This window comes from Xiphias gladius, chromosome 10 (assembly GCF_016859285.1).
Source record: "Xiphias gladius isolate SHS-SW01 ecotype Sanya breed wild chromosome 10, ASM1685928v1, whole genome shotgun sequence".
Classification (NCBI taxonomy): Eukaryota; Metazoa; Chordata; class Actinopteri; order Istiophoriformes; family Xiphiidae; genus Xiphias; species Xiphias gladius.
In genome coordinates, this window is record NC_053409.1 from 27,360,039 (window position 1) to 27,374,073 (window position 14,035).

The 14,035-nt window shown below is 45.6% G+C and overlaps 1 protein-coding gene across 1 annotated transcript; it reads left to right on the forward strand.

Moving 5' to 3' along the window:
* The first annotated feature begins 6 nt into the window (after positions 1 to 6).
* Positions 7 to 12,020, forward strand: fbxo34 (F-box protein 34). The gene is given in 6 exon segments (XM_040137451.1): positions 7 to 128; positions 300 to 498; positions 6,774 to 6,946; positions 7,301 to 7,878; positions 7,973 to 8,186; positions 8,189 to 12,020. Coding segments are annotated over 4 exon segments (1,431 nt in total). The 5' UTR covers positions 7 to 128; positions 300 to 498; positions 6,774 to 6,780; the 3' UTR covers positions 8,662 to 12,020.
* The last annotated feature ends 2,015 nt before the right edge of the window (positions 12,021 to 14,035 follow it).

A 14,035-nucleotide genomic window follows, 5' to 3' on the forward strand; every position in this document is an offset into this window, starting at 1 on the left:
ATCACCCGATCGGCCTGATGGACAAACCGACCTGGGTTCTACATCGTGGTCTGTCAGTTGATCTGTACAGTTTGAGAACAAAAGTCTCAAGTTGTGGTCGTGCAGAGAGGAGGATTAAAACGTGCAGTGTGAGTTAGCACAACACGCAAACCGAAGCACACAGTGTCTGCTCAGCTTCAGGTGAAACCGATTCTCCCATGAATCTGACACAGTTATGTATTTATTGATCGTGTCTGTGTGTGTTCTCCTGCAGGTCGTGTGTGTATTTATTGATCGTGTCTGTGTGTGTTCTCCCGCAGGTCGTGTGTGCACTGACTGCTCAGGAGGAGGGGTCTGAGAAGTCAGAGGACAAACGGGGTCTGGTTTTGTTTCCTGTCTGGGGGGGGAGTCACCGTGAACGTCGGAGAGATGTGAAGCTGAGCGATCAGAGGAGCCGTCACTCAAACCAGGACCACACTCCCCTTAACCACCGCCAACCAATCAGCACGTAGTCTGGAGGTAAACCTGCTCTCTGATGCAGAGCTCTGTGATGCACCATCCCAATGTTAAGTTTATTTTTTAATTCCGGCGTTTTAGTTCTGTGGTCGTCCAGGATCAGTTTTCTTCACGTTCAGCGTCGGTGACGTTGGCCAGTCGGGGTTCGGTCGAAACAACAGATGAACTGTGTCAGAAAATAGCTGCTTCTCTGATAAAAAGCCAAAGCTACAAGAATCATGTGGACATAAAAACGGAAGGACAGAAATCAACTACGGCTCCCAGGGTGCATTTCACTAATAAAACACAGTTCATTTTTGGGATAGGTGTTTTGAATTCTCTATCGAGTGACACCTCTGACTAGCTTCTTCTCCACAGCAAGAGCAGCGGCTCAGGCTCATGGGTACTGTAGTATTTCGAGACAGAAAAAAAACATTAATCAGCAAAGTTTAAATACTTCAGACTGGATTCGTAACACTTTACAGTTCCTGTGTTTTCCAGCTAATTTCCTGGTAACCTTCCTCATAATTTCCTTTAAAAAGAGCTGTTATTTAGCTGTTAATGACAAGGATATTTCCAAAAAAGTGTGACACAGTTTGTTACTAATTAAGGGAAATGGAGAAAGTGTTGTTGTAAGAAATGATGTCATAGGTACGTGAAAAATAGATCATAAACTGACGTCAGCACTTCCATTTCGATGGTATTGTTCTGGTGTGGTGAATTCCTATGTGGACCACGGCTACCTCTGATCTGTAATATTCCCAGCACAACCTCAGTAAAACGTCAGGGATGCGAACAGATTCAGTCTCTGGGCTTTCAGACCTGAAGTGGTGTGTTTGTAGTCTGTAGGCTGACCTCACTGGTGATGTAACATGATGAAAAAAACACAAGTGTTTGTATAAAACGTGAGTCATGCCTGTTTCTCCCCCAAAACAGCATTGGACTGAACCAGAAACATGGAAGTGTGTTTTAAAGTCTCTGAAACGCGCTGAACTCTGACTCATCTCTCTGCAGAGTCTGAGACGTTTCCCAGCCTTTTATTGCTATGTGAAGTTTTGAATGAAGAATTTAACATCCAGAATAATAAGCAGTGGACGAAGTACTCGGATCTTTTACTTCGGTAAAAGTACTGACACCACGGTGTAGAAACACTCTGTTACAGGTAAAAGTTGTCAAGTATTAGCACCAAAATGTACTTAAAGTACCAGAAGTAAAAGTACTCATCATGCAGAGTAATAGAAACGATACGAATGGATCTTAATTATTGATGCATTCACGTTGCAGCTGCTAAACGAGGAGCTGATTTTAATGACTTGATATTCTGCCGCTGGGTGAGTTTCCCCCAGGATCAATAAAGTCTGATCTCAACCATAATAATGACGTCACAGTTTATTGCTTCATCATATTTTCTGTTAATAAACTGAATCTGTAGAGTAGCTAATAACTCCAGCTGTCAGGTAAATGTAGCGCAGGAAAAAGTACAGTTTATTTGTCTGGAAAGTGGCGGGATAGAGGTATAAAGCAGCAGAAAATGTAAATACTCAAGTAAATAATAAGAAACCCAAATTGTACTTAAGTACAGTACTTGAGTAAATGGACTCAGTTACTTTCCACCGCTGCTGAATAGAGAGAATCAGCTGTGAAACTATAAATAAGAGGAATAATAAGTTAACAGTTAACAAACTTGACATTCATCTGTTTTTAGAAAACTGGACAGGATGCAAAGAGGAACCAAAGTTTACCATCTGATAAAACTGGATTTAAAATGGATCTCACACGATCAACTCCGTAGGAGTTCTGGAGCTTTTGAACAATCCCATGATCTTCCCTGGCCAGTGGTTTGCCCAGGTGTTGTGGACTTGTATATGTTCAAATTTTCCATTTTTTCTGAGCACTTGAAATGTTTAACTTAAAGCACTTACTTGTTTTTCTTCTTTCTTTTTTTTTTGACGTTAAAGTGCTTAGAGGTGAAAAAACTGAAAATTTGAAGAGCTACAATCCCATGACAACTGGGCTGCTGAGGAAGACCATGTGATAAGGTTGAAAGTTCCACTGAGTGGATCCTGTAAGATTGTTTTTGTCAACTACTTTTTCCTAAGTCAAGAATGAACTTTGAACGTCAGTCAAAACACTTTTACTACATAAAACGTGAGATCACTGGAAACATTTGTGCTCTTTTCCTCTCAGCTTTGTTTATGTCATTGTTAAGGAATAATAGCTGAGAGAGAACGTATTGAGCTTCAAGTCAGATGCCTAGTTGTAAAGTCTGAGTGACGGCGGTGCTGCGGGCGAGTCGTCCTCACTGCGACTGGGAACAATTACGATTACACAACCTGAAGCCAGAGGCTAACGAGAGCCAGAAACACTGTTATATAAAACACTGAGAGAGGTCAGAGGTCACACCACACAGCTGTGAAGAGGTGAGTCAGTATCAGTAAATTAAAGGCAAGATCCGTTTCGAACACTGAAGCTGTGAACAAGAAAACCAGCCTCACATCAGAGTCAGAGTTCAGTGTGTTATTCAGGTGGATCGGTGGGAAACGGGTTTAAATGGCTGACGTGATCAGAAAATCTGAATATAAAATATTTTACAGTTAAGACTGAAACAAGCTTCTCCAGGCTGCGTTCACTGACCGTTTCTTTCATTCTTGTACCTACAAATTGTATGTTTGTTTTTTTTTTTTCCTCTCAGTTTCAAACCCTGACAGGACCAGCACCAGTCGGCACCACAGGTCGTTGGGGTTTGGGAGGTGTCTGCAGTGACACCTCTGTGACCTACAGTTCACCATGACGCCTTTCTCTGTCTCTGTTCACAGAGACATTTGCAAGCATTTTCAATGAGGCATAATTCCAGTTTCAGCGTGAACAGAAACTAAGAACCTCCCTGTTAGCTCCTCTCTGTCTCTGTTGATGGAGAACAAAGTTAGAAATATCATCATCTTTAAAGTCCAGTGAAACAGCAACAAGAGCATCTTTATCTTCACAGGAAGGTGATCAATCAACAGAAAATAAACTAGCAACTTTTTCTGATGAGTGGTTAATCGTTTAATTCTCTGGCGTCAGTTTCTCCAGTGAGTCAAATTTTCTATTTTTCTCCGTTTTCAATCACAACAAACTGGACATCTTTTGGTTTTGAGCTGTTGGTCGTACGAAAATAAGACATTATTCACCTGGGATATTTTCTAGACTAAGCAGTTAATCCATTAATCAAAAAATAATTGATTAACATCGCAGCGCTAAGATTCATCGCACTTTCATCACACAACGTGACAGCCTCACACTGAGAACACGATTTTATGTATTTATATAGCAACCGAATCATAACAGAGGTTATCTCAGGGCACTTTTCATGTAGAGCAGGTCTAGACCAGGACTCTTTATAGTTATATTTACAGAGACCCGACATTCCCCCATGAGCAAGCGCTTGGCGACAGCGGGAAGGGGGGGGGGTGACTAAGTTATACCTCCAGCACACAGCTCTGACCTTTATCATCACTCTGCTAGCTGCTACTACCCACCAGCTAACAGTCAGGTGTGGTTTTGTGCGAAGGGAGGGGACAGCTGGTCGACCCATATCACATTTGATGTGCAAAGTGCAGGATGAGTCATCAAAAATATTGTTTTACTGGAAGAGTTTTCAGATATATTTGATAAATATCCAGGAAGAGCAGAAACATCGAGGCAGCTGTGTGAAATGGGGGAAGATGAGATGTTTTCCTTCATTAGTCGAACAAATGTAAGTCAGCTTTGTTCATATTGGGTTTGTTTTCTGAACGAATCCAAACTGAGCTGAGAGCAGCAAACAGCTGAGGTAACGCTGCTGTACTGTGTGTGTGTGTGTGTGTGTGTTGGTGTGTCTTTGTGCGTGCGTGTGTGCGCGCTGTGCACAGTTGTTCGTAGTGACGTGATCCAGTAGTTAAAAACTTAGTGTGTTCTTGCACATGTCCGTACCTGTGGTTGAAGGAAAACAAAGCTACTACAGGAAGTTTCTGACTTACACTTAAATGCTACACACATCTTTTTGTACATTAGGTGACGCTGACACAGACAGCTCTGAAATTTTTTAGCTTATAAAGTAGTGGAGTTTCAGTCGACGTCCACCTAAAGCCATCAAAATTTTCAAACTCACACTGACAGAGCCTCCAGGTGGTTTTTTTAGCAGAGAGCTCTGTCCAGTCAAACACCTGGACAACGTGGGCACAGGTGAATCTCCTCTTCTTCACACTCTTTTCAGTAAAACAACAAAACTGCATCACAGCAACATCTGGTGAGGAGCGAGACACACGGCTGACCGATAACATCTGGATTTTGTCATCAGAGTCCTGCCAGCAGCTCTGCTGTGATCGGACACTTCGAGGTTTAAAATATGTGATCGAGGAGAAAGTGAGAGAGAGGACGGAAAGTTTCCTTCTTCACTTCCCTGTCACAGTCTGCTCCTCTGCTGAGGGTTTAACGTGTGTTCAGTCTCCTGCTCCCTGTGATCACCTCACTGGGTTTTAATGCAGCTCAGTTCACCATTTAGATGATGTGAACTTATTAAGAGTCTGTAATGACTGATCAGGATCCCAGTTTGTCGCTGAGCTCACCAGTTTCACTGCAGGCAGAGTCCCGTCCGCCGCAGTGGGCGAAGGAACACAATAAAAACGGTGCTGTCTGCTCAGAGACGCTTTGACGTTTACACACTGAGACACTGAGACACTTTGATGTTTACACACTGAGACACTGAGACACTGAGACGTTTACACACTGAGACACTTTGACCTTCACACACTGAGACACTGAGACACTTTGACGTTTACACACTGAGACACCGAGACGTTTACACACTGAAACAGTGAGACACTTTGACGTTTACACACTGAGACACTGAGACACTTTGACGTTTACACACTGAGACACTTTGATGTTTACACACTGAGACGCTGAGACGTTTACACACTGAGACACCGAGCTGCACGTTAACATCTACACACTCTGGAGGCTGTTAAGATCCGTTTTGGGGAGAAAACTTTGTTGTTTTTTTTTGTCTGGGCAGAGGCTGAAACTGAAAGCAAAAGATGCATTTAATGATTGAACTTAACCAGCTTAAAGTGGACCTACTGTAACATGTTAGCAAACAGCTGCCGACTTCCACACCCTGCAGACACAGAGCAACACAATAGGAAACAAATGGAAGAAACTGGGGGGAGGGTTCCTCCTCCTGGCAGCTGAGGAGGAACTACCAGTTATAGAAACAGTTGGTGTAACAGAGAAATCAAAGCTGTTGAATGTTAAACTCTTGACACTGTGTGCCAGTAAAACCAGTGAGTGTCCTCCCTCTAAGTCTCAGTGTGTATCTGTCTGACTAACCAGTGCTTATAAGGCATTCTTCATCTGCAGCTCGATAATAGAGAGTGTGTGTGTGTGAACGTTCAGAGGGTTGTTTTCAGTCAGCAGACGTCTGCTGAGAAATCTGTCCTTGAAAGGTCTGAACTGATTTTAATTCTGCGTCTGCTGATGTCTGTTAGTCAGGAGACCAGCACATCACCACCATACTGTCAAATCTATTCCGTTATATATTTAAGTATTGTCGGGCAGGTTTGGATTGGCATCAGTGGGTCTGTCTTATGGAATAGGAAGACCTCTATCTTTGAGTGTCTTGAAGACAGGCTAAAAGCTAAACTGGCATGTTAGGTTAATTTTCATTCACAGTCAAATTAAACGTGCGGATTCAGTATCTGTGTCTGCACAGTCTCAGTAAAACCTGTTGGATTTCCCTGAAATCTGAGGTTTTTGAAAAATCCAGGGGCTGGTTGAGAATTTCAAACTGTTCTTTAGTGTTGGGCCAGTCTTCATTTTGCTCTTAGATCAGTCTAATAAAAGTTAGACTGATTCAGTAATAACACCTGCTCACCACTAGCACCAAGTGACAGAACGAGGAAATCATGGCTAATAGCTTCTACCCGCTGCCTCACGAAGAAGCTTCTGGAGGGCGAGCGTTTTCTGCGGGAGCGAATGAGTGTTTTTAACTTTGAAAAATAGTCTTCATTTACCCAGAATTCATGGCAAATTGGTTCTGCTCAAGATAGTCCAGAAGTAAACTGCAATGTGCAGCAGCAGGAGTTCGGACGTATGTCTGAAGTCTGACTTAGTTTGATCTGAGCCAGGATCCAGGTCTTTGTGAACCCCCAGATTCTGATCACCTCTTTGCAGCTCCAAGATGGAGCAAGTAAGAGAGAGAGAGAGAGAAAATGTATAAAAGGTATGTTTTCGAACAGGGCTGGAGTAATATTCTCTCTCTCTCTCTCTCTCTCTCTCAGGACCATCATGCATCTGAAGTCGTATCCGAAGCTTGTGTGCTCAGAGTTGCGTCTGGAAGCGGCCGGCGTTCAGACCTCGTCCCAGCGGAGCAGTGTGTTTGTGAGCCAGCAGCGAGGGCTGCTGAAGACCTGCAGCAGTAACCATGGCAACATCAGCAGCAGCAGCCGCCTCAGTCGAGGCTGACGCCGCGCCGCTGCTGGCGCTGGACATGTCCATCCAACACGACCCAGCGCGTGGAGTCGCTTGGCTCGGACGAGGGGAGGCGGGCCCGGAGCCGGCGAGCAACGGAACCAGAGCCAAAGCTCACCGGACTGGGTCGGGAAGGGACGCTTGGGTGTAACGCCGTGGGACATCCACGGTGGGTGGTAACACGGGCTGTGAAGGCAGGAGGGAGAGCTGGGGAAGCAACAGCGCCAAGACGGCCAGAGAGGTCAAGAAGCAACCCTCCACCAGACCCTCCAGCAGACCAGACGACGCCTCAACTGTGAGGCAAGCAACACAACCGCAAACCCTCTCCACGGCGAAGCGGGGCTCCCAGGAGAGGAGGTGGTAGGCCGTGTGGGAGGAGGAGGGAGGAGAAGGCAGAGGAGGGAGCAGAAGGTGTTCTGTGCAGAGGTGGTGTCCAGGACGCCAGCAGAGAGCAGCAAAGAGGAAAGCTGCACCGCTTCCAGACCACTCTTCACCTCCACGCCGTCACTCGCTCGCACCCGCTGGCTGAGGGGAGGAGAGGAGGGGGAGTCAGGGGAGAGCCGGAGAGGTCAGGGGTGTCCCGGGAGATGTGGTAGCTGTGGAGTCGGAGTATCTGGAGAGTCGGACGGAAGGAGGAGGAGAGAGGAGCCTGAGGAGGGAGAGGCTGGACGACGAGTCCTGCCCGCCGCCCCGGGGACCAACACTCCCCCCCCTCCCCCTCCATCTCATCTTCCCTACATCTCACGCTGGGAGCTCAGGAGTCCAGCAGGAGAGCCCAGTCGCTCAAGAAAACAGTCAGAACAGACACATTCCCCCCTAGCTCCGCACCTGCCCCCCCCCACCCGACCCTGCCACTCTTCTTTACTCCTCAGGCCCAGCTCAGTGAGGGAGGCGGGAGGAGAGGCACAGGGCACTGTCAGGAGAGACTGGACTGGCCCCCGCCCACCAGAGGAGGAGAGGGCACTGTAGCCGGGAGGTTGTTTTTTGTCTCTTTTTGTTGTTGCTCCAGCCTGCGGATGCTCAGCCCCCTCCCCCACAGACTCCCCACCCCTCCCCCCCCTCACCAGCGATCTTTGACCTGGAGCCTGCCCCCTCGCAGCCCCGCCCCCCTGCTGTTAGCTGTTCTCCTGACTCCGGCAGCCGGTCAGAGAAGAGGAGAAGAGGGAAGGAGGTCAGGTCAGGAGGGGAGGTTGACTCCCTGGTTCCCTGTTCGCGCGCGGGCCCAGCAGCGCCTCGGTTTCTCAGGACTTCCTGGAGATGCGTCAGCGACTGCAGCAGCTGCTGGAGCCGCAGCCGTACCTGGCCGTGCTCCCGCATCACCTGCTGGTGAAGATCTTCCTGCTGCTTTCCACGCAGAGCCTCGCCGCACTCAAGTGCACCTGCCACTATTTCAAGTTCGTCATTGAGAACTACGGCGTGCGGCCCGCCGACTCGCTCTGGGTGTCGGACCCTCGTTACCGTGACGACCCCTGCAAACAGTGCAAGAAGCGGTACGACCGCGGCGATGTGTCGCTATGCCGCTGGCACCACAAGCCATATTGCCAGGCGCTGCCGTACGGCCCCGGGTACTGGATGTGTTGCCATGGCGCCCACAGGGACGCACCTGGATGCAACGTGGGTCTCCATGACAACCGCTGGGTGCCGGCGTTCCACAGCATCAATGTGCCCATCTATAGAAGGAGCCATGACGATGACTGAGTGTGTTTGTGTGTGTGTGTGTGTGAGAGAGAGAGAGAGAAACTGATGCTGATGCTGATGTAAACATCAGCGGCTCCCATGATGCAACAGCAGGTCATATTTTTTCATCAAAAGACTGAAAGTCCGCAACTAACTAATCATATTTTTTGATCAATCCATTAATTGATTTGTCTGTAAAATGTCAGAAAAGAGTGAAAATGTTTCGTCTTATCAATTTCAGCTTCAGCTTCAGTACAGGACAAAGAAAAGCTTCATATCCTCACAGGGCAGATGCTGAAACCACCATTGTTTTAAAGCAAAAAATCTCATCTCAGCCTGAAGAAAAGATGAATTGATCCTTAAAATGGCTGACGTCAGGTCAGCTCTAAAACAGGTAGTGTCCTTTAAAAAAAGCCGCACAGAAGTTGATCTGACTCTGGAACATCTGACCAGGGAAACTAACAGTTTTTTCATTATTGATTCATCTTTTGATTATTTTTTCAGAAAATAGGTTAAAAAAAAGAAGTCCAGCCCAAGGTGGTGTAGTCAAAGACCTGGTTTTACTGGTCCAACAGTGTGAAACCCAAAGAGATTCAGTTCACTATAATTCATGACAGAAGAAAAGTAGACTCAAACTAGTTTCCCATTGATTTTCCGCGGGTCGATTAACTGATTAATCGTTGCAGCTCTACGTCCGACACGCAAACCTGTCGTATTTTAAAACGCAGAAAAGTCGGAATCCAATTTAAAGGTAAAGTCAGAGACTTGGAGGAAATCATCGGTCCTTTAAGGAAAGTCTTGACTTGAGTTTCTTCATGCGGTCTGACAGGACAGCAGTGTGGCGCCCCCTGCTGGTCAAAGCTCACCTCACAGCCTCCGCCCGATCACCCGAGTGTGAAACCTCTGATCAGAATAAGTTGACGTCTTCCTGCTTTGAGTCTGGTTTCTTGACAAACTGCAGCTGCCTGTCGGTCATTTGTCTCCTTCCATCGGCAGCTCGTTAACAGATCAGTCCCTCGTTAGCGATGAACCAGTCGGAGGGAGGAGGAGTCCCGGCCAGGACTCTTCTTCTCCTCCTTCTCCTTCTCTGACTGTCAGAGTCTGCAGCAGCTTCACCACAGACACAGTCTGAGATAAAAACATTTGATGTTTTCAGCTTAAATTCAAACTGGTTTCTGATCAGTTGACCAACCAGAGCTGCAGCTGAAATTATTCTCTCACAATCAGCGGATACATTCCCACATTACTGAATATCACAACATGTCACATCTAACTGATCACATCTTCATTTAGTGTTTGTCTGGACAACACAAATCTGGAGAAGAATAACCATTCAAGTCCACTGACGTGAAACAGAATCACGGTCTGTCGGCAGCCAACACTGAGTCTGATGTTCCACAAGTTCCACTGAAGAACAGTTCCACTCTCCCAGAGGTGATTCAGTCCCAGCTGGCTGCTTTATTCTCCGGCTTTTCGTTAAATAAAAGAACCAGCCTCTTTTTCACCTCGGAAACAGCGGCTGACAGACTATCTCAACTCAAGGTCCACTTACTCGCTTTCTCTGCAGCTGTCAACCACAGCTGCAACAGCCGAGCCTTTTCATGACAGATGCCTCAGCTGATAATTCTCTCTGTCTAATCGATCCATCATTGGGTCTATAAAATAAATGTCGTAAAAGAGCGAAACACCGTCTTCAGATGTCTCGGTCCAGAACTCAAATAGCTTCAGTTCACGCGGACGTAAGGCACAGCACAACAGGAAATCTGACGGCAGAGGAATTTTGGCATTTCGCTTAAAAAGAAAAATCGAAACGATCGATTCGCCGTCAAAATAGTTGCCGATGAACTTGGAGCACATCTCAGTCAATGCTCATTCTGGATGTAATAAGTTCAGTAGAGAAAAGTGGAAAGTCCTCACAACAGAAAACATTTCTCATTTTGGCTTGAAAAATCATCGGAACTATTAATCGATTATCAAAATAGGAGCACGATCATTTCCTGTCGATGGGCTGATCGATCGATCAAATAATGGTTCCAGCTCCAACGACCTGTATTGACATCGATCATCAGAAAACTATTTGAGAATGAGTTTGTGTTGTTTCTGTAGCTACAGAGCTGCTTTTCTCTGTTTGAAATCGTGAATCTAATATTTGGACGGGAGGAGACATTTGTTTGTGAGGTGACTGTGACCAGCAGTTTTTACTGTTTTCTGACATTTACGGACTAAAGAGTTCATCGGTTAATGGAAGAACAGATCAACAGATTCATGGACATCGGCAATAATCAACAGTGACTTTTCAGACCGTCTGGTCGTCAGGTGAGCGAGGGGGCGTCGCCTTTGTTCGTGTGGGGCAAAGATGAATCCGGAGTAGGTGAACTTGTTTGTGTTTACATTTGTACATAAATCATAAAGAGTTTATGAGCGCCGTCTTTCTGTAATGGATTTATTGTCTCCTTTTTCAGTCCGAAACATGAACGTGTGCTTCAATCAGCAGCTGAGTGATAATCACCTTGAACAGGACTGATGTTATGAGTATTGTTATTGTCAGGAAGGGAAAAGAGGAAACGTGGCCTTGAGTGAACTCGGAGACGATGCAATATGAAACTGAACTGTAGAGATTATAAAAAAGAAAAGATAATGGCCTTTGACCTTCAGAGATTTCTGTTTTTTAAGGTTTGTCAGTTTCTGTCTGCTGGCTGTTCTGCTCTTTTCTCTTAAAGAGTTTTTGCTTTAATAAAGTGCTTTCTCACGGGTTCTTGTTTGGGTTAAAAAAAAAAAGACTCGACTCGTCTTTTATTTCGGTACCTTTGCCGTAAAAGTCCCGTCTCGTGCTCATTGACTGACGAATCAAATCATCAGCGCCAGTGTGAGCTTGTATTTGTTTTCACAGTGAATATTGTGTGATGTTACACCTGTCGGACAGGTGAGCAGGAGAATAAAGTCATGCTAAAGAAGAAAGTGAACTCCTGCACAGTTTTGTCACAGACCTTCATCAGACATCAAACCGGAAACCGGTTTCTGCCGTATGTGTGAATGAATTTTTGATTTGGGTCACAAATTAAACTGCTCTGTCACACATGGGATCCCATGACACAATAAGACCAAAGGAGCACAAAGAGGGAAAACTGGTTTGATATGTCAAAAATGCACACGACCGGTCAAAAGTTTTAGGACGCTTTTCCAGTTTCCATTGACATTTCAGCAGCTCCGGTCCAGTGAAAAACCTGCACTGGTCCAAAGGTCAGCGGGAAACTGCCCGAGGTAAAACAAGTCGAGGTCGCCAGAACCTGAGAAATCCTGTAAACCTGATAGAAAATAGGGTTTTTTTTCACTCTCGGCTTTTTCCTGCAGCAGTGGAAGGAAATGAAGCCTTGAACGTTGAACGATTCTGTCTGTACAAAGGCAGAGTTGGAGCAAAGTGTGTTGCTACACCCTCTGATTCACCATCAGGTCAACACTGTGCTGCAGGACGTAGTTACTGGTAAACTGGTGTCAGACTGGGGAGAGAGAGACAAGTAACAGAGGAAGACAGACCGGTTGGTCGGGGCTTCGTCCTACAGCAAGATAATGACCCAGAACGTTAGGAGAACAGAACCAGACGGCGGCTTCACATGATGGAAGACCAGCACAGTCTCCAGGCCTGAACCCCATGGAGCTGGTTTGGGATGAACAGGACAGAAGTGAAAGCAAAGCAACCTGCAGGTGCAACACGTTGATGGGAACTTCTGCAACAGAGTTGGGACCAACTTTCGGAACAATGTTTGATTTCCACTGTAGAAAGAAACGTCAGGAGTTCAGCTGCTGGACAGGAAGATTCAAGGATTCATTAAAAAAATCTTTACTGTTTATTTGTTCTGTGCTTTAATTTCACTGAATAATGTCAATTTAAATAAGCTGGAAAAATGGAGGGTTGTTCAGGTTCTGACAGGTAGTTGAGATATAAAAGTTACCTATACAAACACTATGTAGCATATAAACAAAACTCAACAAACGCACAATCAACACGTTTTTAAGACAGATCAACAGGGAAAATTCAAAGTGCTAACAGGTAAAAGACGACATCACATTAAAAGCACATCTATCAGAGGTTTTAAGAGTGTGTTCAGACTGTGAGCCTCAGGGCCTCAGGGCCTCTGGCAGACGGCACAGCCTGCAGACACTGTGTAGCAGCTCGAGGCTTTCTGGTCCCGACTGGTGGATTTCCAGCCTCTTCCTGCAGATCACTTCGGATTCTGAGATGTTTCAGTCGGGGGTGGTTCAAGGTGGATTCTGAGGTCTGCGTTGGATCGCGGTCCTGTTGCGGAAGCCAGACTCTGTCCAGTTTCCCGACTGACTGAGTGCAGGACATTTCCACCCAGAACCCGCTGATATTCAGTGGAGTCCGGTCTTCCCTCTGTCATCTTTTTTAAGTTGATGAAATAAAAAGGGACCGAGCATGAACATCTGTGTCTGTTTGCTGCAGACGTTGGATTCACTTCCTTACTATAAAAATCAACTAAATATGGAATTTGCTCAAACTTTTACATCCAACTAAAGCGAGCGTTTTCATGACTTCAAAGTCTTTTCACAGAGTTCCGTCTCTTAAATCAAGATGGAAAAATCTATATCAAACAAAATGGATTTCACTGGCATTCAGCTTTAAGGTGCATGATTTTTCTGTTGTTTGATGCAAAAGTCTCCTTTATGAACTTGTTGCGGGATCAGCAGTTTAGGAAAACAATCCCGTGGTCCACTTTCCAGCTTTTCTAGAGCTTTCAAAGACATTGCATCATGGCTGATGAAGTCCATGGGATGTGGTTGAAAGAACAGAACAAGTAAGAAATGTGACCTTAAGTCAAGTTTGAGCTGTCCAGTGTTTCACTAGTTTTCTGTGGACCTTGTGATGTGAAGCCAGTTTCAGGTTCTTGACGAGTCTCAGCTGTTTCCGAGTCAGAGCGGGTTCAGTCAGTTTGTCATGGCAGGCGGCAGCTGCAGGGCTGATATGCTCTTTCTCTTTCTTGTGTTTCTCTCTCCAGGTTCAACACATCCACGTGGTCCTTGATGAGGCTCTTTCCGCCTCACCGAGGCGATTCTTTTTGCCCAGAGACGTCCCAGTGGGAAAAGACAGTTTGGAAATGGAAAGGAAATGAAAGAAACGTGTGGTCCTGCGGAATAACCACAGGACAAACTGAGATTTAAGATTTAGATTTCATTCATTACTGGAACAACAAAGAACTGCCGTTATTGCAGCTCCGCGTATGACAGTCCAGCATTTTGCTTCTTTCCTATAATAATGATAATAAACTTTATTTATATAGTTTATTGTACAGCAAGTCTGTAAAAAAAACATCGAGTTAAATTTAATGTAGTTAAAAGTACATTATTCGTAATTTGAACAAACAGACTGATGAAATTA